The following is a 15,933-nucleotide window of genomic DNA, read 5'->3' as shown; positions in this document are numbered from 1 at the left end:
TAGCTTTGGAGGTGAATTTTAGGACTGCAAACACAGGTGGCACTCAAATGTGAATGCCATTAGTCCCAGCACTGAGGACACAGAGGCAGGTAGACGTCTGTGAGTTTGAAGCCAACTAGGACTAGAGTCCATCTCAACAGACAGAAAAAACAAAGTTCATGGAACCTGATGCTGTTCTCCAGGTCCACGCACATACACTTCACCCTGTAAAAACACACACACACACACACACACACACACACACACACACACACACACACACCTGCACCTGAACACTAAATCAAAGAGAGAAGTGAGTCTACATCTCGTAACTCTCCCCCACTCCACTTAGTACTGAGATTGACATTTACACAGTGGTAACCCACCTCTCCCTCTCATTTCTCAAAAGCCCTTATCAGAACGTGACAGAGTTTGACGGGCAGGATGCGTGTGGCTCCAACAGCTGGACTGTGGTGGATATTGACCCGCCCCAGAGGTCCAACGACCCTAAGTCTCAGACCCCAAGCCACCCTGGGTGGCTGATGCGGGGCCTCAAACCCTGGACCCAGTATGCCATCTTTGTCAAGACCTTGGTTACCTTCTCTGATGAACGCCGGACCTATGGAGCCAAAAGTGATATCATCTATGTGCAAACAGATGCCACCAGTAAGTTTGTCCTGGGAATAGGGCTTTGCTGTTGAACCGACTCTGTATCTGTGGTAGGCAGCTTCTGTAACAGGCTTTGCTGTGGTTGGCCTGTAGAGGAGCTAAGAGCTGAGGCTCATGTTTTCATATATAATGACTATAACCCATGAACCACTTCAGAGTTCGAGAGTTCCCTTTTGGGTTGGGAAGATGGCTTGGTGGGTAAGACTGTATGATGCTCCCATTACCACATTGAAAGCTGGGTATGACCATGTTCGTGCTCCGGAGTCCTGGGTCCCAAGGGTTTCCATGTACTTGCCTCTACTCCCAGAGCACTGGGGCTCAAGGACAGGGCAAGGTGATGCTAGGATTTGATAGTTGCCAGCCTAGCTTCAGTTTCAATGAAAGATCCTGTGTCAAAAGAGTAAGGTAGACAGTGATAGAATGGGATGCCTGATTCCTCTGCTGGGCTCTGCGCATGCAGAGGTACCACCTATCTAACACACACATGCACACCTCCCACATATAACACATGCTACATATAACATACCACATACAACACATGCTACATGTAATACACACATGTATACACACACAGCACATCTAACACATACCATATGCAACACACATGTACACCTGCCCATCATATATAATATACACACATGTTACATATAACACACACATTGCATGTAACACACATGTGTAAGTATGCATATATATAACACACATACTACATATACTATACAGACACCACATATAACACAGTCACCACATGTAGCACATGTATATGCACACACATACCACATATAACACATATCATATGCAGCATACACTCACTCATACACACCTGCCCAACATATATAATATGCACACATATTACATGTAACACACACATTGCATGTAACACATATGCACAAATGTGCCTATACATAACACATATAATACACATACTACTTATAATACTCACACAGATACCACATATCACACAATCACCACATGTAGCACATGTGTATGCACACACATACCACATATAATATGCTCACATACCACATAAAACATATTTGAACATATACTAGAACACACATTCACACATCTAACACACAATGTAAGTGCACACACACATACACACACATGTGCACACAGAAATGGACACATGCGGGGTTGGGGATTTAGCTCAGTGGTAGAGCACTTGCCTACCAAGCACAAGGCCCTGGGTTCGGTCCTCAGCTCCGAAAAAAAAAAAAAAAAGAAATATGAAAAAAAAAAGAAGTGAATTCAATCAATAAGTATCTTAATTAGTTAATTAAAAATGAGAATTAGCCCTGGTATACACATCTGTAGTCTCATCACTTGGGAGGCTGAGGCAAGGGAATTGTGTGTTTGAGGCCAGCCTGGATTACATATTAAGACCTTGTCACAACCTTAAAACAACAATAAAATAATAGTGAAATGTTTGGGGGTAGAGGCAGGAGGATCAGGAGTTCACACCTATCGACATGTTAAGTTTGAAGCCAACCTGGACTATATGAGACCCAGTCTCAAAAAAGCGAACAAAGCCCCAGAAAATAGCAACAAAAACAAAGTATTATGTTGCTCTGTTTCATGACTTGCTATCGTTAGTTTCTACTGGTTATAAGTTAGACTTAGTTCTGTGTGCGTGAAGGAAGTCATGATCGTTCAGTGCCGTGTGTGGTTCCCAATACCCACTGCAGTTATAAAATGGAGGACACCGCATACGTTTTCCTTCCTGCTGTGACAGCTTTTCAAGCATAGAAAGAGTGACTGGGTGTGAGCATCTCCCAGCTTCCACACGGTGTGACCTCGTTTAATCTCCACATCTGTCTCCTTCCCTTGTTTTCCTTTCCTCCTCATGACTATCATGTCTCCTGGCAGCCTAGTTAATTTCTGTCAACTGACTCCTCTTCCTAGCTTAGTAAGTCTCCAATGGGGATAATTCTGTCCCTCCCAATGGAGTGAGGATGCCTGGCAATGGCTAGAGACATTTCGGTTGGTCGCAGTTGGGAAGTGGGATGGTAGACAAGGAGGTATCAGCCCCAAATGTCAACATGCAGAGAGCTAGAAATCCTCACTAAGCATAGAATCCTAGCTTCCTCCATTGTCCTGGGTCTTCTTCCAGGTCGGTGAAGACCCAGACTCCACACTGGGTCTTGGTTGGTAGAGGGTTTTCATCGTCTATCTAGACCAAGTGTACTTTCTACAAACTTTTGCCTTCCTCGTATTTGCACACTTTTTTCTTTCTGTTTGGAGTGGTCCTTGTCCTCCCAACTCTTTCAGTCTCAACCGTTTGAGTGTGTGCTTTTGTGTGTTCCTCTGTGTGTGCATTCCTGCGTGCGTGTGTGTGTGTGTGTGTGTGCGCGCGCGCGTGTGTGTGTGATCATATTTGAATGTGACATTTGCCAGAGGTTGACATTAGGGTCTTCCCTAGTTGTTTCCCACATTATATATTGGGGCCATGTCTCTCAATAAACCCCGAGGTGGCTGCTCCTGTCTTTCGGTGCTGGGTTTATAGGTAGCCATTGCTGCCTGGCATTTATGTGGGTACTGGGGCTATGACTTGACCTTATGCTTCTGTGGCAAGTGTTTTACTCACTGAGCCATCTCCCTAGACACAGGCACCACTGCTCTTCAGAGGAAGAATTTAGGGTGTATTTTGAAGGATGTTGCGTGACAGTCACATCCGGGGCTGGGGATGTGATTTGGTTGGTAGAGTGCTTGCCTAGCATGTGTGAAGCCCTAGGTTAAGTCCCCCAAGTCCCTCAGAACCACATAAACCAGGTATGGTGGTGCATGTCTCTCAATCCAGAATTCGGGAGGATCAGGAGTTCAAGCCCATTCTTGGCTACATTACCAAGTTTGAGGCTAGCCTGGGCTACATGAGAGTGTCTCAAAAACAAATAAACAAACAAAAACAGTTTGATGTTTTCAAGTACTCTCGGTGACTGGGTTTGATTTTGTTTCCCCAAATCCGTTTCTCCCCTCGATTCTCTTTTGGACCCAGGGACATCATCCTAGTGCCCAGATGGAGTAAGTGAATAAATGGTGACCATGTAATCCACAGTGTGAATGAGCAGGAAACTGGTCATTGCTGCCTGGGCCGGGCAAGCATTTTACCAGTTCCTACTTTTCTCCGGTGTTAAATAATGCTGTAGCAAACAACCGTGCTATCACTTGGGCCACTCCTCCCTGACACCCAACAACTTCCGTGTTCTCCCCTGTGGTAAATCTGTTCCTTCTCTTCGTTACAGATCCTTCCGTTCCCCTGGATCCCATATCAGTTTCCAACTCCTCATCTCAGATTATCTTAAAGTGGAAGCCCCCCTCGGACCCCAATGGCAACATCACACACTACCTGGTCTACTGGGAGAGGCAGGCGGAGGACAGCGAGCTGTTCGAGTTGGATTATTGTCTCAAAGGTGAGCGCAGGCTACTGTAATGGACGTCGTTGTACCTCGACTCTCTTGTGGAGACACAGATCTTTTTTCCTGTTTCCCAGGATGTGTACACATGCACACGTGTACGCACATACATGTGCACACATGCACCTACTCCATTCTGTCTCACATAAGACACACTTACGTGTGTGCGTACATGTATGCACTGTGTGTAGATGTGTATGGGTGTGTAGTTTTGTGTGTGCGTGTGTATGTAGAGGTTGGAGAATAACTCTGGTATGTCCAAAAATGCTGTACATTTTGTTTCTATTTTTTTTTTTTCTGCTTGGTTTTGAGACAGTCTCCTGAAGCCAAGCTGGTCTCAAACTCACTATGTAGCTGAGGAAGATAGTGGATTTCTTGCACCTCCTGCCTCTACCTCCTAAGTGTTGGGATTACATGACTATACCACAATGCCTGGTTTACACAGCGCTGGGGACTCAAACCTAGGGCTGTATGGATGCTAACACTCTACAACAGGGATGCACCCTCAACCCATTTTTTTTTAAGATTTATTCATTTATTTTATGTATGAGTACACTGTCACTGTCTTCAGACACCAGAAGAGGGGGCCAGATTCCATTACAGATGGTTGTGAGCCACCATGTGGTTGCTGGGAATTGAACTCAGGACCTCTGGAAGAGCAGTCAGCACTCTTAACTGCTGAGCCATCTCTCCAGCCCCAACCCATTTCTCTTAATTAAAAGTATTTTTATTCCATTCATTCATTCATTCATTCATTCATTCATTCTCTTTGTGGGCACACATGTGCCATGGCATGTCTGTGGAAGTCAGAAGACAGCTTACAGGAGTCTGTTTTCTTGTCAGCCATGTGGGTCTCAGGGATCAGACTCAACGGGTCAGGCAGGGAGTCAAGCTCTTGACCTGCTGAGCCATCCCACTACCCCCTCCTTCTTAAAAAATTCAGCACTGAGCATTGGAGCCAGTGCCCCAGGCACATGAGGAGATGCTCTACCACCGAGCGACAGCTCAGTCCTCACCTTGTGGGTTTCTATTTCTATTTTTATTTGATTTGATCTTACTAGCCTGGGCAGACTAAGCAGGCCAGTCTAGCTAGTGAGTGACCCTCAAGAATCCTCCTGTCTCCACCTCCCTATTGCTGGGATTATAAGTATACCAAAACCATAACCAGCTTTTTATGTGGGTTCTGGGGATGCCAAATTCAGGTCCTCACGCTTGCCTGCATTTAGTGTTTGAGCCATCTCCTCAGTGTGGGCACGTGCATGGGTCTTCACACTTGTATGCATGTGCGCACACACACACCATTAGACATTATACATGGACTCACAACACTTACCATCTTCATTCGCCATAGCAAACACATATCTTTAGATATTGTCCAAGGATCAAGGATCTATATTTGCAATTTCTCCAGTGTAAACAGACGTTTTTAGGCATCGCCCATGGATCCATCCTCACTTTCTCCCTAGTGCACACACATCTTAGACACTGTACATGGATTCATGCTCTGGGAGGTGGTGGGAGTTGCTGAAAACCTGATACATCCAAAGCCCTGGGTTTAGTCCCCAGGACTACAAGTCAAACAAGTAAAACACGCTCAATGCTTCATTCAGCTATGAGCCTCACAGAGCACAAACATAAATATGTAAGTCTGAGTAGTGAGTGCTTCATCACATCTTTGTGATGGAAACATTCAAAAGCTTTTCATTATTGGTTGTAGAGGCTGGTGTGTGTGTGTGTGTGTGTGTGTGTGTGTGTGTGTGTATGTGTGAGTGTGTATGTAAGTCTGTGTGTGAGTGTGTGTGTGTGAGTTTGTGTATGGGTGTGTGTGTGTATGAGTGTGTGAGTATGAGTGTATGTGAGAGTGTGTGAGTATGAGTGTGTGTGAGTGTGTGTGTGAGTTTGAGTGTGTATGTGAATGTGTTTGTGTCTGCGCGTGCGCGCATGTTTGTCCTGGAGTTGCCTTGCATGGTCACTATATTGTATATTATATATTTCAAAGTAACTTAAAAGTGGGTTATCAAAAAGAAAATAGGGGGGGCTGGGGATTTAGCTCAGTGGTAGAGCGCTTACCTAGGAAGCGCAAGGCCCTGGGTTCAGTCCCCAGCTCCGAAAAAAAAAAGAACCAAAAAAAAAAAAAAAGAAAAGAAAATAGGGGTATCAATATGGCTCAGTGGATAGATGTGCTTGCTGCTAACCCTGATGATTTGAGTCGGATCCCTATACAGTGCAAAGAGAGAGCTTACTTCCAAAAACTATTATCTGACCTCTACCCACCCTGGCAGGCAGGCAGGCAGGCAGGCACGCACGCACGCACGCACGCGCACACACACACACACACACACACACACACACACACACAAAACACTAAATTTATTAAACCAGAGATAAGGTGAAGATTTGCTGTTCTTTTAGTTGATGGATTTTGTCTCTGATTCATTTTCAGTTAGCACTGTCCTGTGACCTTGTAGAAGCAGGCCAAGGGGGCTGCTGGAGAGGTGTGGCTGAGGTCTGTGCCTGGATCCACCCCTGGCCTGGTGTCTGGTTTTGGCTAAGTCACGCAGCAAGTAGTCTGTCTCCTTTTGTGGAAAGGGGCGGAGGACGGATGATTCCTGGGAACGGTCCCAACGCTAAGATCATGTGCTATATGCATGCCTGTGACATCATCCCTGCCTGGCCAGGATCACCAACTTGGTTTATCTCCTGCATACTTTATATAACTTGAGAGCAAGTCCAGTCCTGGGCTCAGCTCTGACTCGTTGGCTCTGCATCTGAGTACAGGAAACCACCAGCCAGCCACAGCTGCACTTTTTGTTTGTTTTGTTTAAAACACAAAACAGTAACTTAAAAAGGTTTGATTGTGCTGTTGTTTGGTCTTAAACAAGGTTTCACGTGGCCCAGGGTGGCCTTAAACTCACAATGCACCCCAAGGATGACCCTGATCAACCTGTCCCTGCCGATGGGGTGTTAGTTAGGATGGCAGGTGATCTCCACTATGCCAGGGTGACTGCAGCAAAGTACATTCCGTAAATGGAAATCGTTCTTACGAAGGCTGAGGGTATAGCTTACTCAGTAGAAAGTTTCCCAGCATTCAGGAAGTCCTGGACTCCATTCCCTGCACCATATAGACCCAGTGTAGGGGTCAGCCCTGTCACTGCAGCATTTGGAAGGTGGAAGCAGGAAGGTTGGGCATTTAATGTCATCCCTACCTACGAAGCAAGTTTGAGTCCTTTCTAAGGTATCTGAGACCTTGTCTTAAAACAAAACCAAAATCACCTTATATCCATGAATACCACAAGTGATATGTGAACATCACAGAATTTATTTGCACATGTGTGTGTATAGAGGCATATGCATTTCTACTTGTGTGTTTGGAGTCTGAGCCCTCTCCCAATATGCACGCACACCTTCGTAACTGTTCCACACCGTTCCACACTCTTCTGGAAGCATCCATAGGGCTTTCTTTGAGGTTGATGTCAGGTGTCTTGCTCTGTGGTTCCTTGCTTTTTGAGGCAGGGTTTTTCATTGACCCTCATGCTCACCCATTTGGCCGAAGGGGCTGGCCAGCGAGTTCCAGGGATCCCCTTGTCACTACTTTCACAGCACTGAAGAGTAAGATGTGTGTTATTATGTTTGGTTTTGATGTGGGCACTAGGGATTAAACTCAGGTCCTCATGCTTGCATGGCAGTCAAGTCACCCACTGCGCCATTTAACCAGCCGGCAGAGCTTACACTAAGGAGGCTTAAAAATAGTTGAGTATGGAGCCCATTTTTGGAGGAAGTAGAACACCAGTGTTGAATGAGGACAGAACTTCGGTTTAGACGAGAAAGTTCTGGAAATGGGTAGAGACAATGGTGCCACCCTGTAAATAGACGGTGCCACGAACTCCATACCCACACATGGTTTCAATGGTGCCATTTTATGTGATGTTTATTTAACCATAATTTTGATAATACATATAATAAATGACCAGTAGTACCTTCCTATGACTATCACAATTTGGTTTTATTTTTAATTGTGGTGATTTTGGAGCTGAGAAAATGATGCTGGGTAAAACGTTTGCTGTACAAATGGCATGACCTAAGTTTGGATCCCCAACACCCATGAAGAAAAAAGCTGGCTTTGATGACATGCATCTGTAACCATCACACTGGGGAGGCAGAGACAGGCAGATCGCTGGTCAGCTAGCCTAGCACCGTGAGTCCATGTCTAGTGAGAGACTCTCTCTCAGTGACTAAGATGGGGGACTGGCAAGGCATATCCGTGGGTAAACGTATTTGCTTACAGATTAATCAGTGAAAACCACGTGTTAGAAGAAGGAAATAGATTCCAGAAAGTCATCCTATGACATCCACATGTGCACCCTGGCTTGCTCCCTCCCCTCCCCTCCCTCATAAAATTAATGTACTGCTACTACTACTACTACTACTAGGAAGAAGAAATGACTACAAAAGACACTTGGCATCATGTATTTTCTGACATGGGTGAGAGCACACAGTTAACACATACACACAGAATGCACACAGACACACACAGCAACTTTGGAGCTCCTGGTAATATAAAACTGTAATTCGACTCTTTGGGAAGATGTGGAATGAAGGGAGAGCGTCTAGCCCAATCTAAGGTGTAGAGGGAGTTCACTGCCAACTGGATAACAAAGTGAAGCTTGTCTCAAACACATGAGGTGGGAACCATGAATTGTGATAGTGTGCTGGCTTAGAGCCCCCAGTGAGGGGGCATGGTCGTGGTCTAAGGAATGACACTCAAGCATTCCCTCTGGACTAAATCACACACACACACACACACACACACGAACTAAGATCTGTTCATCTGTTTCACCTTACTGAGCATGCACTATGGTGTTCTCTGTGTATGTTTATTGTGGAGTGTGCTTTGTGTCGTGTGTGTGTGTGTGTGTGTGTGTGTGTGTGTGTGTGTGTGTGTGTGTTTTCTCAGGAGACTTGAACCCCCATTCTGCCTCTCTCTAGGGCTGAAGCTCCCCTCACGCACCTGGTCCCCACCTTTTGAGTCTGACGATTCTCAAAAGCACAATCAGAGTGAGTATGACGACTCGGCCAGCGAGTGCTGCTCATGTCCTAAGACTGACTCTCAGATCCTGAAGGAGCTGGAGGAGTCTTCATTCAGGAAGACCTTCGAGGATTACCTGCACAACGTGGTTTTTGTTCCCAGGTCAGAACCTTGCATGGGCCAGCTGTCTTTCTGTCTGTTAGCTTGGTGCCATGACTCTGATGGGAAGGAGGTAAATGTGTGTTTGTGGCTGGAGGGGAAGACAGTCTTGTTTGTTGTTGGGGAGAGGGCTCAGGAATGTATTTTCCCTAAAAGCACAAGGACTGGAGTTTGTTACCCAGAACCCAAGTAAAAATCCATGTGTGTGCTTCTATTCCCATCACTGGGGAGGCAGACATAGGATTCCTGGGCCTTTCTGCTAGCCAGACTGGTCTAACTAGTAACATCTGGGCCCCTAAGAGACCCTTTCTGAATGAAGGTGGATGACATCTGAGGAACCATAGCTTTACATGCATGTGCACTTACACACATATGTTCACATGCAAGTACACATGTGACCCACAGGTGTATTTGGGCACACACACATGTACAAGTGTATGTATACATATGTATATACACACACAAATAATGCCTGTGGGTCACATGTGTATCTGTACATGGTTGCAAACCCACATAGATATGTCTGTGGGTCACATATGCACATACACATATGTATACACACACAGAAATAGCCCTATGGATATGTATGTACACACACACACACACCAGTAAATCACATGTTCGTGTACATATGTGTGCACACAAATATAAACATGCCTGTGGGTGACAAGTTTCTTCTTTTTCCTGTGTCTGGTCTGACCTGAAAGCCAGCAGTCGTGCCCGAATCTACTTCCCATCCCATGTGTGTGTCTTACAGAAGCTGGAGCTCAGGGCATCAGGGACTGTGGAAATTGTCTAGGCTCTCTGCTCTTGTGTGTACTGGTTTGAGCAAGTTACTGTACTGCTCTATGCCCCAGTTTCTTATCCGCACAATGGACATAACACAGATGACCTTTGGGGTCTCCGTGGATTGGTTCCAGGACCCTGAGGTTACCCCACAGATTCTCGAGTCTCTTAAACAGATGTCGTAATGCATGCACAGACCCCTACCTTCCCATATTAAATCATCCTCAGAGAGCTTATAACATCTTCAGACAATGAACATGCTGTATACATCATTTTTACACAGTATTGTGTCACACAGGCGACTGACAAGAAAAAAGCCTGTACATGTTTAGCGTGACACAACTTTCTGGATCATTCATTGACAGTTTGATACATGTATCAATGGATCTTGATCGTGTTGACCCCTAGCTTCTCCCTTATACTCCCATCGTCATGTCTGCCGCTTTCGTGTCCTTCTGTCCTCTTCTTTCTTCTCCTCACTCTTCTGACTCTCTGAACCGGTTAGTTCTGCCTGCTGGAATATTGAGCAGTTCTGGCTTGAGCTCATGCAGGTCTTGTTCAGGTAACCAGTGCTATATGGCGTTCATAAGTACAATGGCCACATCCTGTCCAGAAGACAGCATTTCATAGCACTTCCATCCTCTGGTTCTTACATTCTTTCACTTTCTCTTCTGCAGCATTTGTTCCCTGAGCCACGGTAGTGACATTGATAACATTCCCCATTTAGAACTGGGCACTCAACAGTCACTTATTCTCAGCACATTGATCAGCTATGACCCTCTGCCCAGTGTAAAAAGAAGTTTCTCTGACCAGGATTGAGAGCAGCAGTAACCTATGTGCACAGACAGATACTTCACAAGGCAGTTTGACAATATGTTCATTCAGCAAAGCAACAGTTGTAGGTGCCCCGTTAGGGCATAGAACTTGCTGAATTAGGTTTTCAAACAGGTTTACACATGAACTCTCTCGCAAGGAGCAGGCCTCATATCCCTGAGAGCAGTTGGTTCTCTCACGTAATGGTCACGCGACCGTTTCAGTAGGGGCATATCTTGCCTGACAGGTCTACAGATAATTTCGCCCCATGGTTGGTTGAACCCAAGAGTGCAGATCTCCTGGACCCCATGGGTTTATTGTGTAATCACTTTTCGTGTTCTAAGGTTGTAAGCCTGTAAGATTCACACAGGGACTCTCAATAGTGGTGCTTCATACTTGGATTCAAGCTACTCCTCTGTAGTGGGACCCATCCTGGGCATCGTAGGGTGCTAACCTTCTTGGTCTCTAACTGTTAACTTCTAGTAGAGCCTTTTCTCAGACATGACATCCAGAATATACTTCCAGAAACTTCCAGATGTTCCCAAGAACGTGAACTTTGGACCCGCCCACTGCTGAGGTCTTTTGTATTTTTCCATTTCTGTCTCCTTCCCTCAAGTTCTTCATTAGATTTCTCCTCTGCCCACCCGCCTCCCAAATCAGATGCAATGTTCCATTTCCTGAGCACCTCAAAACTCTAGAGAATCTGTTTGCACTAAACAAAATTCTACTGTGTCTGTTCCACTGTCCACCATCATTTTTGTCACCAAAACCATCATTTTGTTCTCTTTTCTTTCTTTATAGAATCTTCTGCTATAACTGAGTCCAAAATACAGGGTTGAGGAGATGGTTTAGTCAGTAAAGCGCTTGCTGTGCAGCCATGAGGACCCAAGTTTCATCCCTAAAACTTATGTTAAAAGACCACAGTGTGGTAGCACTCGATAGTAATCCCATTGCTAAGAAGGTGGAGACCGTAGGATCCCTGGGGCTTGAGGGCTGGCCATCTCACTTTCAATTCAACTTTTCAAATTCCAGGCCAGTGAGAATCTTTGTCTTAGAAGGTAGGCAGCATGTGAGAAATGTCCTCTGTCCTGTGTGCACACGTGAACACGTGCGTGTGCGTGTGCAAACACACACACACGCACGTGAACACGTGCGTGTGCGTGTGCAAACACACACACACACACTCTCTAAGCAGTAGAAACTTACATGATGCTGGACTTGTGTAAATGGCTGAGCTATTTATGGCTAGGTATAGTCAGATTTGACATCCATGGCAATAGCATCATGTGAAGGAATTTCCTCTCACTTTTCCTCTTCTCTCCCTGGATTCCCTTCAATTTCAGAAAAGGTATAGTTCTTTCCCACTGATCAATGATGGGTAGGCCTTGTATTAGTCTCCTTTCTGTTACTACAATGAAATACCTAAGACAGTGCATGATGAAGAAAGAAAGACTGGTGAGGCTCACAGTTTTGGATCTGGGCAGCTTTGGTGATGATATATCATGGGAGATGGCATCAAAGGAGGAGAGGTGTTCCATTGTGAGACAGAAAGCTGTGTTGACTGAGGAGGAGCCAATACTGAGCTTCTGCTAGGCCCTGCCTCTTACCTATTACCTCATATTACCACTCCAAGGACCCAATCTCCAGTAGATGAACTTGGGAAAAACACAGTCAGACCACATTGCAGACATAACAGTGTTCTCTTTTGGAGAGAGTATTTCCTCAAGGGTGTCCGTCAAATGGTCCCTTAGTTGAAATTGTCTTTCCTCAAAGTGATGAATTTTGTCTTTACAGAAAAACCTCTTCAGGCAATGGTGCTGAGGACACTAGGTATGACTCAGCGGTGGGACATCTATGTGGCCTCTGTGGCTGATAATCAGTGGGAGGGGGTTGCTAAGTCCAAAATACTAGGGATTTATGGCACTTTTAATTAATTTTTTGCATGTGGTAAGCACAGCTCTTGAGACTGGATGCTTCACAAATTCTCCAATTAAACACCTTCACCGGGAAATGGAATCTGGGCATGAATGTGGGGAAAATTTTTAACTAACACACTCTTCCTAAAATATGTGATCAAGGGCACAGTTCCTGGGTCCTTCCTCAGTGGGTCATTTCCCTCCATGCTTCTGTTCTGGGTGTGAACACACAATCACGCCCGAGGCTTGACGTTCTAGCTTCAGGTGGTAGGGAATGCCACTTGTTATTAACCCAGCCTCATCATTCTTAATGACCATTTCTCTGGGTCTTTAGACAATGCAATATGAGAAGAAAAGATGGCAGGTCAAAGAATTGCAGTGTTACCAAATTTCGGCAGGAGACTGAGGGACCATTTCTCTTCAGTCTTAGTAAGGCCACCAAGGGAGACAAACGCAGCAGCAGACAGGGAGATGAGAGACATCATTACATTATAGCTCTTATTGGAACAAGGAGCAAGGTAAAAGAGACAGAAGGAGAATAATCTAATTAGTTCTACTCCAAAGGGAAGTGATTCTCCTTCCCAAGCAGGCATTAGCAGCCAGTAGCTCCTCAGAAAGGGGTAGTCCTTCCCCTGTGTCGGAATTTTTACTTGGCTTGATTTTGTGCAGGTCTTATGTAAGTGAATTTGTGAGCACAATAGCCACATCATGTCTAGGGGACAGTATTCCCTGCCCTCCAACTCTCGTGGGTTCTTCACCGCCAAGACTTGGGGTGGTGTTAATATAATGTCCCACCTACTGCTGAGTCTCACACTCACTGACGGTCAGCAATCCGAACTCTGGTGAGTCCCTGCGTCCATTACTACTCACTGCAACAAGAAGCTTCTCGACCAAGGCCGAGAGCAGCACAGATCTGGGGATCTAAACACAAACAGGTAGAAGGCTGTTTGACAGCATGACTATTCAGAAAAGCAGCAACACCTGCGATCTATGGCTTTCCCAGCTGAGGGGTTGACTATGTTCACAATACCAGGCAAGAATTACTAGTATATCTGTCTGTCTATCATTAATCTAATCTAGAATTTATCTATGTATCTATTAATCTAATCTATCATCTATCTAATCCATAATCTATCCACAGTGCCTATCATCTGTCACTATCTATCTATCTATCTATCTATCTATCTATCTATCTATCTATCTATCTGTCATCTACCTATCATCTACCTGTCTACCTATCATCTATCATCTACCTATCATCTATCTATCATCTACCTATCTACCTATCATCTACCTATCCACCTATCATCTATCTATCTATCTATCTATCTATCTATCTATCTATCTATCTATCTATCTATCTTCCTATTATCTATCTGTCTGTCTGTCTGTCCGTCCGTCCATCTGTCCGTCCGTCCGTCCGTCCATCCATCTAATCTCTATAGCTGTCTATAGTGCTACCTATTTTCAGGCCTAATCTGACCTCTAGTGGCCAATTGAAATAAAATCTGTTGTCACTGAAGGTCTAGAGTTTTGTGGCCTTCATTCTAAGTTGGGTTTCTCATCTAACCCCAATTGATGTTTGGGGCTCAATTACTCAGTGGGGTGAGGAGCGTCCTGCGCATGGTGGGATGCAAAACTCTGCCCACCCCACAGCAGGAATCACAGCCTTCCAAGGAAGTGGTGGAGGCGTTCTCTGCTTAACGCCACTGGTTTAATATGAGATTGTTGGATAATGAAGTCATGTTTATGAATGGAGTTCAGAGGGTTTCGTTGATACTCTTCCTCAGGAGTCATTCACTGGCAGTAGCCTTTACATTTCATATCGTGTTTAAGGATTTACTTATTTTTATTTTAATGTGTTTGGATTCTTCACTCATATGTATATCTATGTACTGTGTACATGTCTGGTGCCAGCAGATGCTGGAAGAGAGCACTGAATTCTCTGGGACTGGAGTTAGGGAGAGCTGCGATGCCACGTGGACGCTGGGAACTAAACCATCTGTAAGAGCGGCCAGTGCTTCTAACCACTGAGCCATCTCTTCTCCTTTTGAGAGAACCCCTGCCCTCTTCTGGGCTCTGTGGGCACTACACACATAGGCATGCCCTGCAGTTAAAGTAAAATAAATCTTTAAACAGTGATATTCACATTGTACTGCAGTCAGTGCGCAGTTACAGAGTATCTTTAAAGTAAATCTTAACCTGTTAGATGTAGTTAAAACACTTTATTGAAAATGGTTAACTGAAAGATAGGTCACCCATTAATTGATATGAGCCCCCGATTGGTTATGCAGTCTTGGGGTGTCGGCCCTAGACACATGTACATACGAGCAACAATAAGTGGACCCCATAGGTTATAAATGTGTGTGTGTGTACAAATAATACACACTTATATAATCTATTCATGTGTCAAAATGATTGACAGTTATGCATGTGTGTATGTATGTATGTCCATATAAATACATATGTATAATATGTTTGTATCAATAATAATTAAAGGAGAAAACGTATTGAGAAGGAGTACGTGACATGGAAGGAGTTGGTGGAAATTACGTAAATTACAATACTCATATATGAAATTCTCAGAAAATAAGTTTTTATTTTAAAGGAGCACACGCGCCATTTGTAGTTGAGAGGAGAAAACCCTAATGTTAAGTGAAGAAAATCCAAACCAAACCAGAACTGTCGTTCCTCTTAAGACTTTTAACAAGAGATTATTTTCTGTCTCTGTACATCCGGGCGAGCACGTGCCGTGTGCGATTTCTGTACATCTGGGCGAGCACGTGCAGTGTGCGATTTCTGTACATCCGGGCGAGCACGTGCCGTGTGCGTAAGTGCTCACAGAAGCCAGGAGAGGGTGGGTGTGGGATCCTGTTGTTGCGATATGGGTGCTGGAAAGCTACTCAGGTCCTCTGGGTGTTCGGGACGCTCTCTAAATGCATTCTTTAAGTCAGCGACTGTTTCCCACGAGGCAAGTGCAGCCTGCACTAGCTGGAACTTCATCACAGTCCCACATTTTATAAACAAACGTAATTGTGCAGGGAGCAGTGCAGAGAGTCATGGGAGTTATGAAGACTTTACATCTTCCCACGTACTTTCTCTCTTCAGTTCAGCGTCCTCTCTCAGCATTTATTTATTTATTTTTTTAATGTATCTTTTAAGGGGCAGGAAC

General features: G+C 44.9%; 1 protein-coding gene across 5 annotated transcripts in view; it reads left to right on the top strand.

The window, feature by feature from the left end:
* Nucleotides 1-15,933, top strand: part of Insr (insulin receptor) — a 138,074-nt gene that overhangs the window by 96,815 nt on the left and 25,326 nt on the right. For 3 of the 5 annotated variants that reach the window (XM_087577748.1, XM_087577747.1, XM_087577749.1), the window contains 3 exons: nucleotides 389-645; nucleotides 3,891-4,058; nucleotides 9,048-9,249. In XM_087577748.1, the coding sequence (XP_087433874.1) occupies nucleotides 389-645; nucleotides 3,891-4,058; nucleotides 9,048-9,249 (627 nt within the window). 5 annotated transcript variants of the gene reach the window in all.

The sequence above is a fragment of the Rattus norvegicus genome, chromosome 12 (assembly GCF_021556685.1).
Source record: "Rattus norvegicus strain SHRSP/BbbUtx chromosome 12, alternate assembly SHRSP_T2T, whole genome shotgun sequence".
NCBI lineage: Eukaryota > Metazoa > Chordata > Mammalia > Rodentia > Muridae > Rattus > Rattus norvegicus.
Note: the sequence above shows the minus strand (reverse complement) of the source record. Positions and strands in the feature narration are given on the sequence as shown.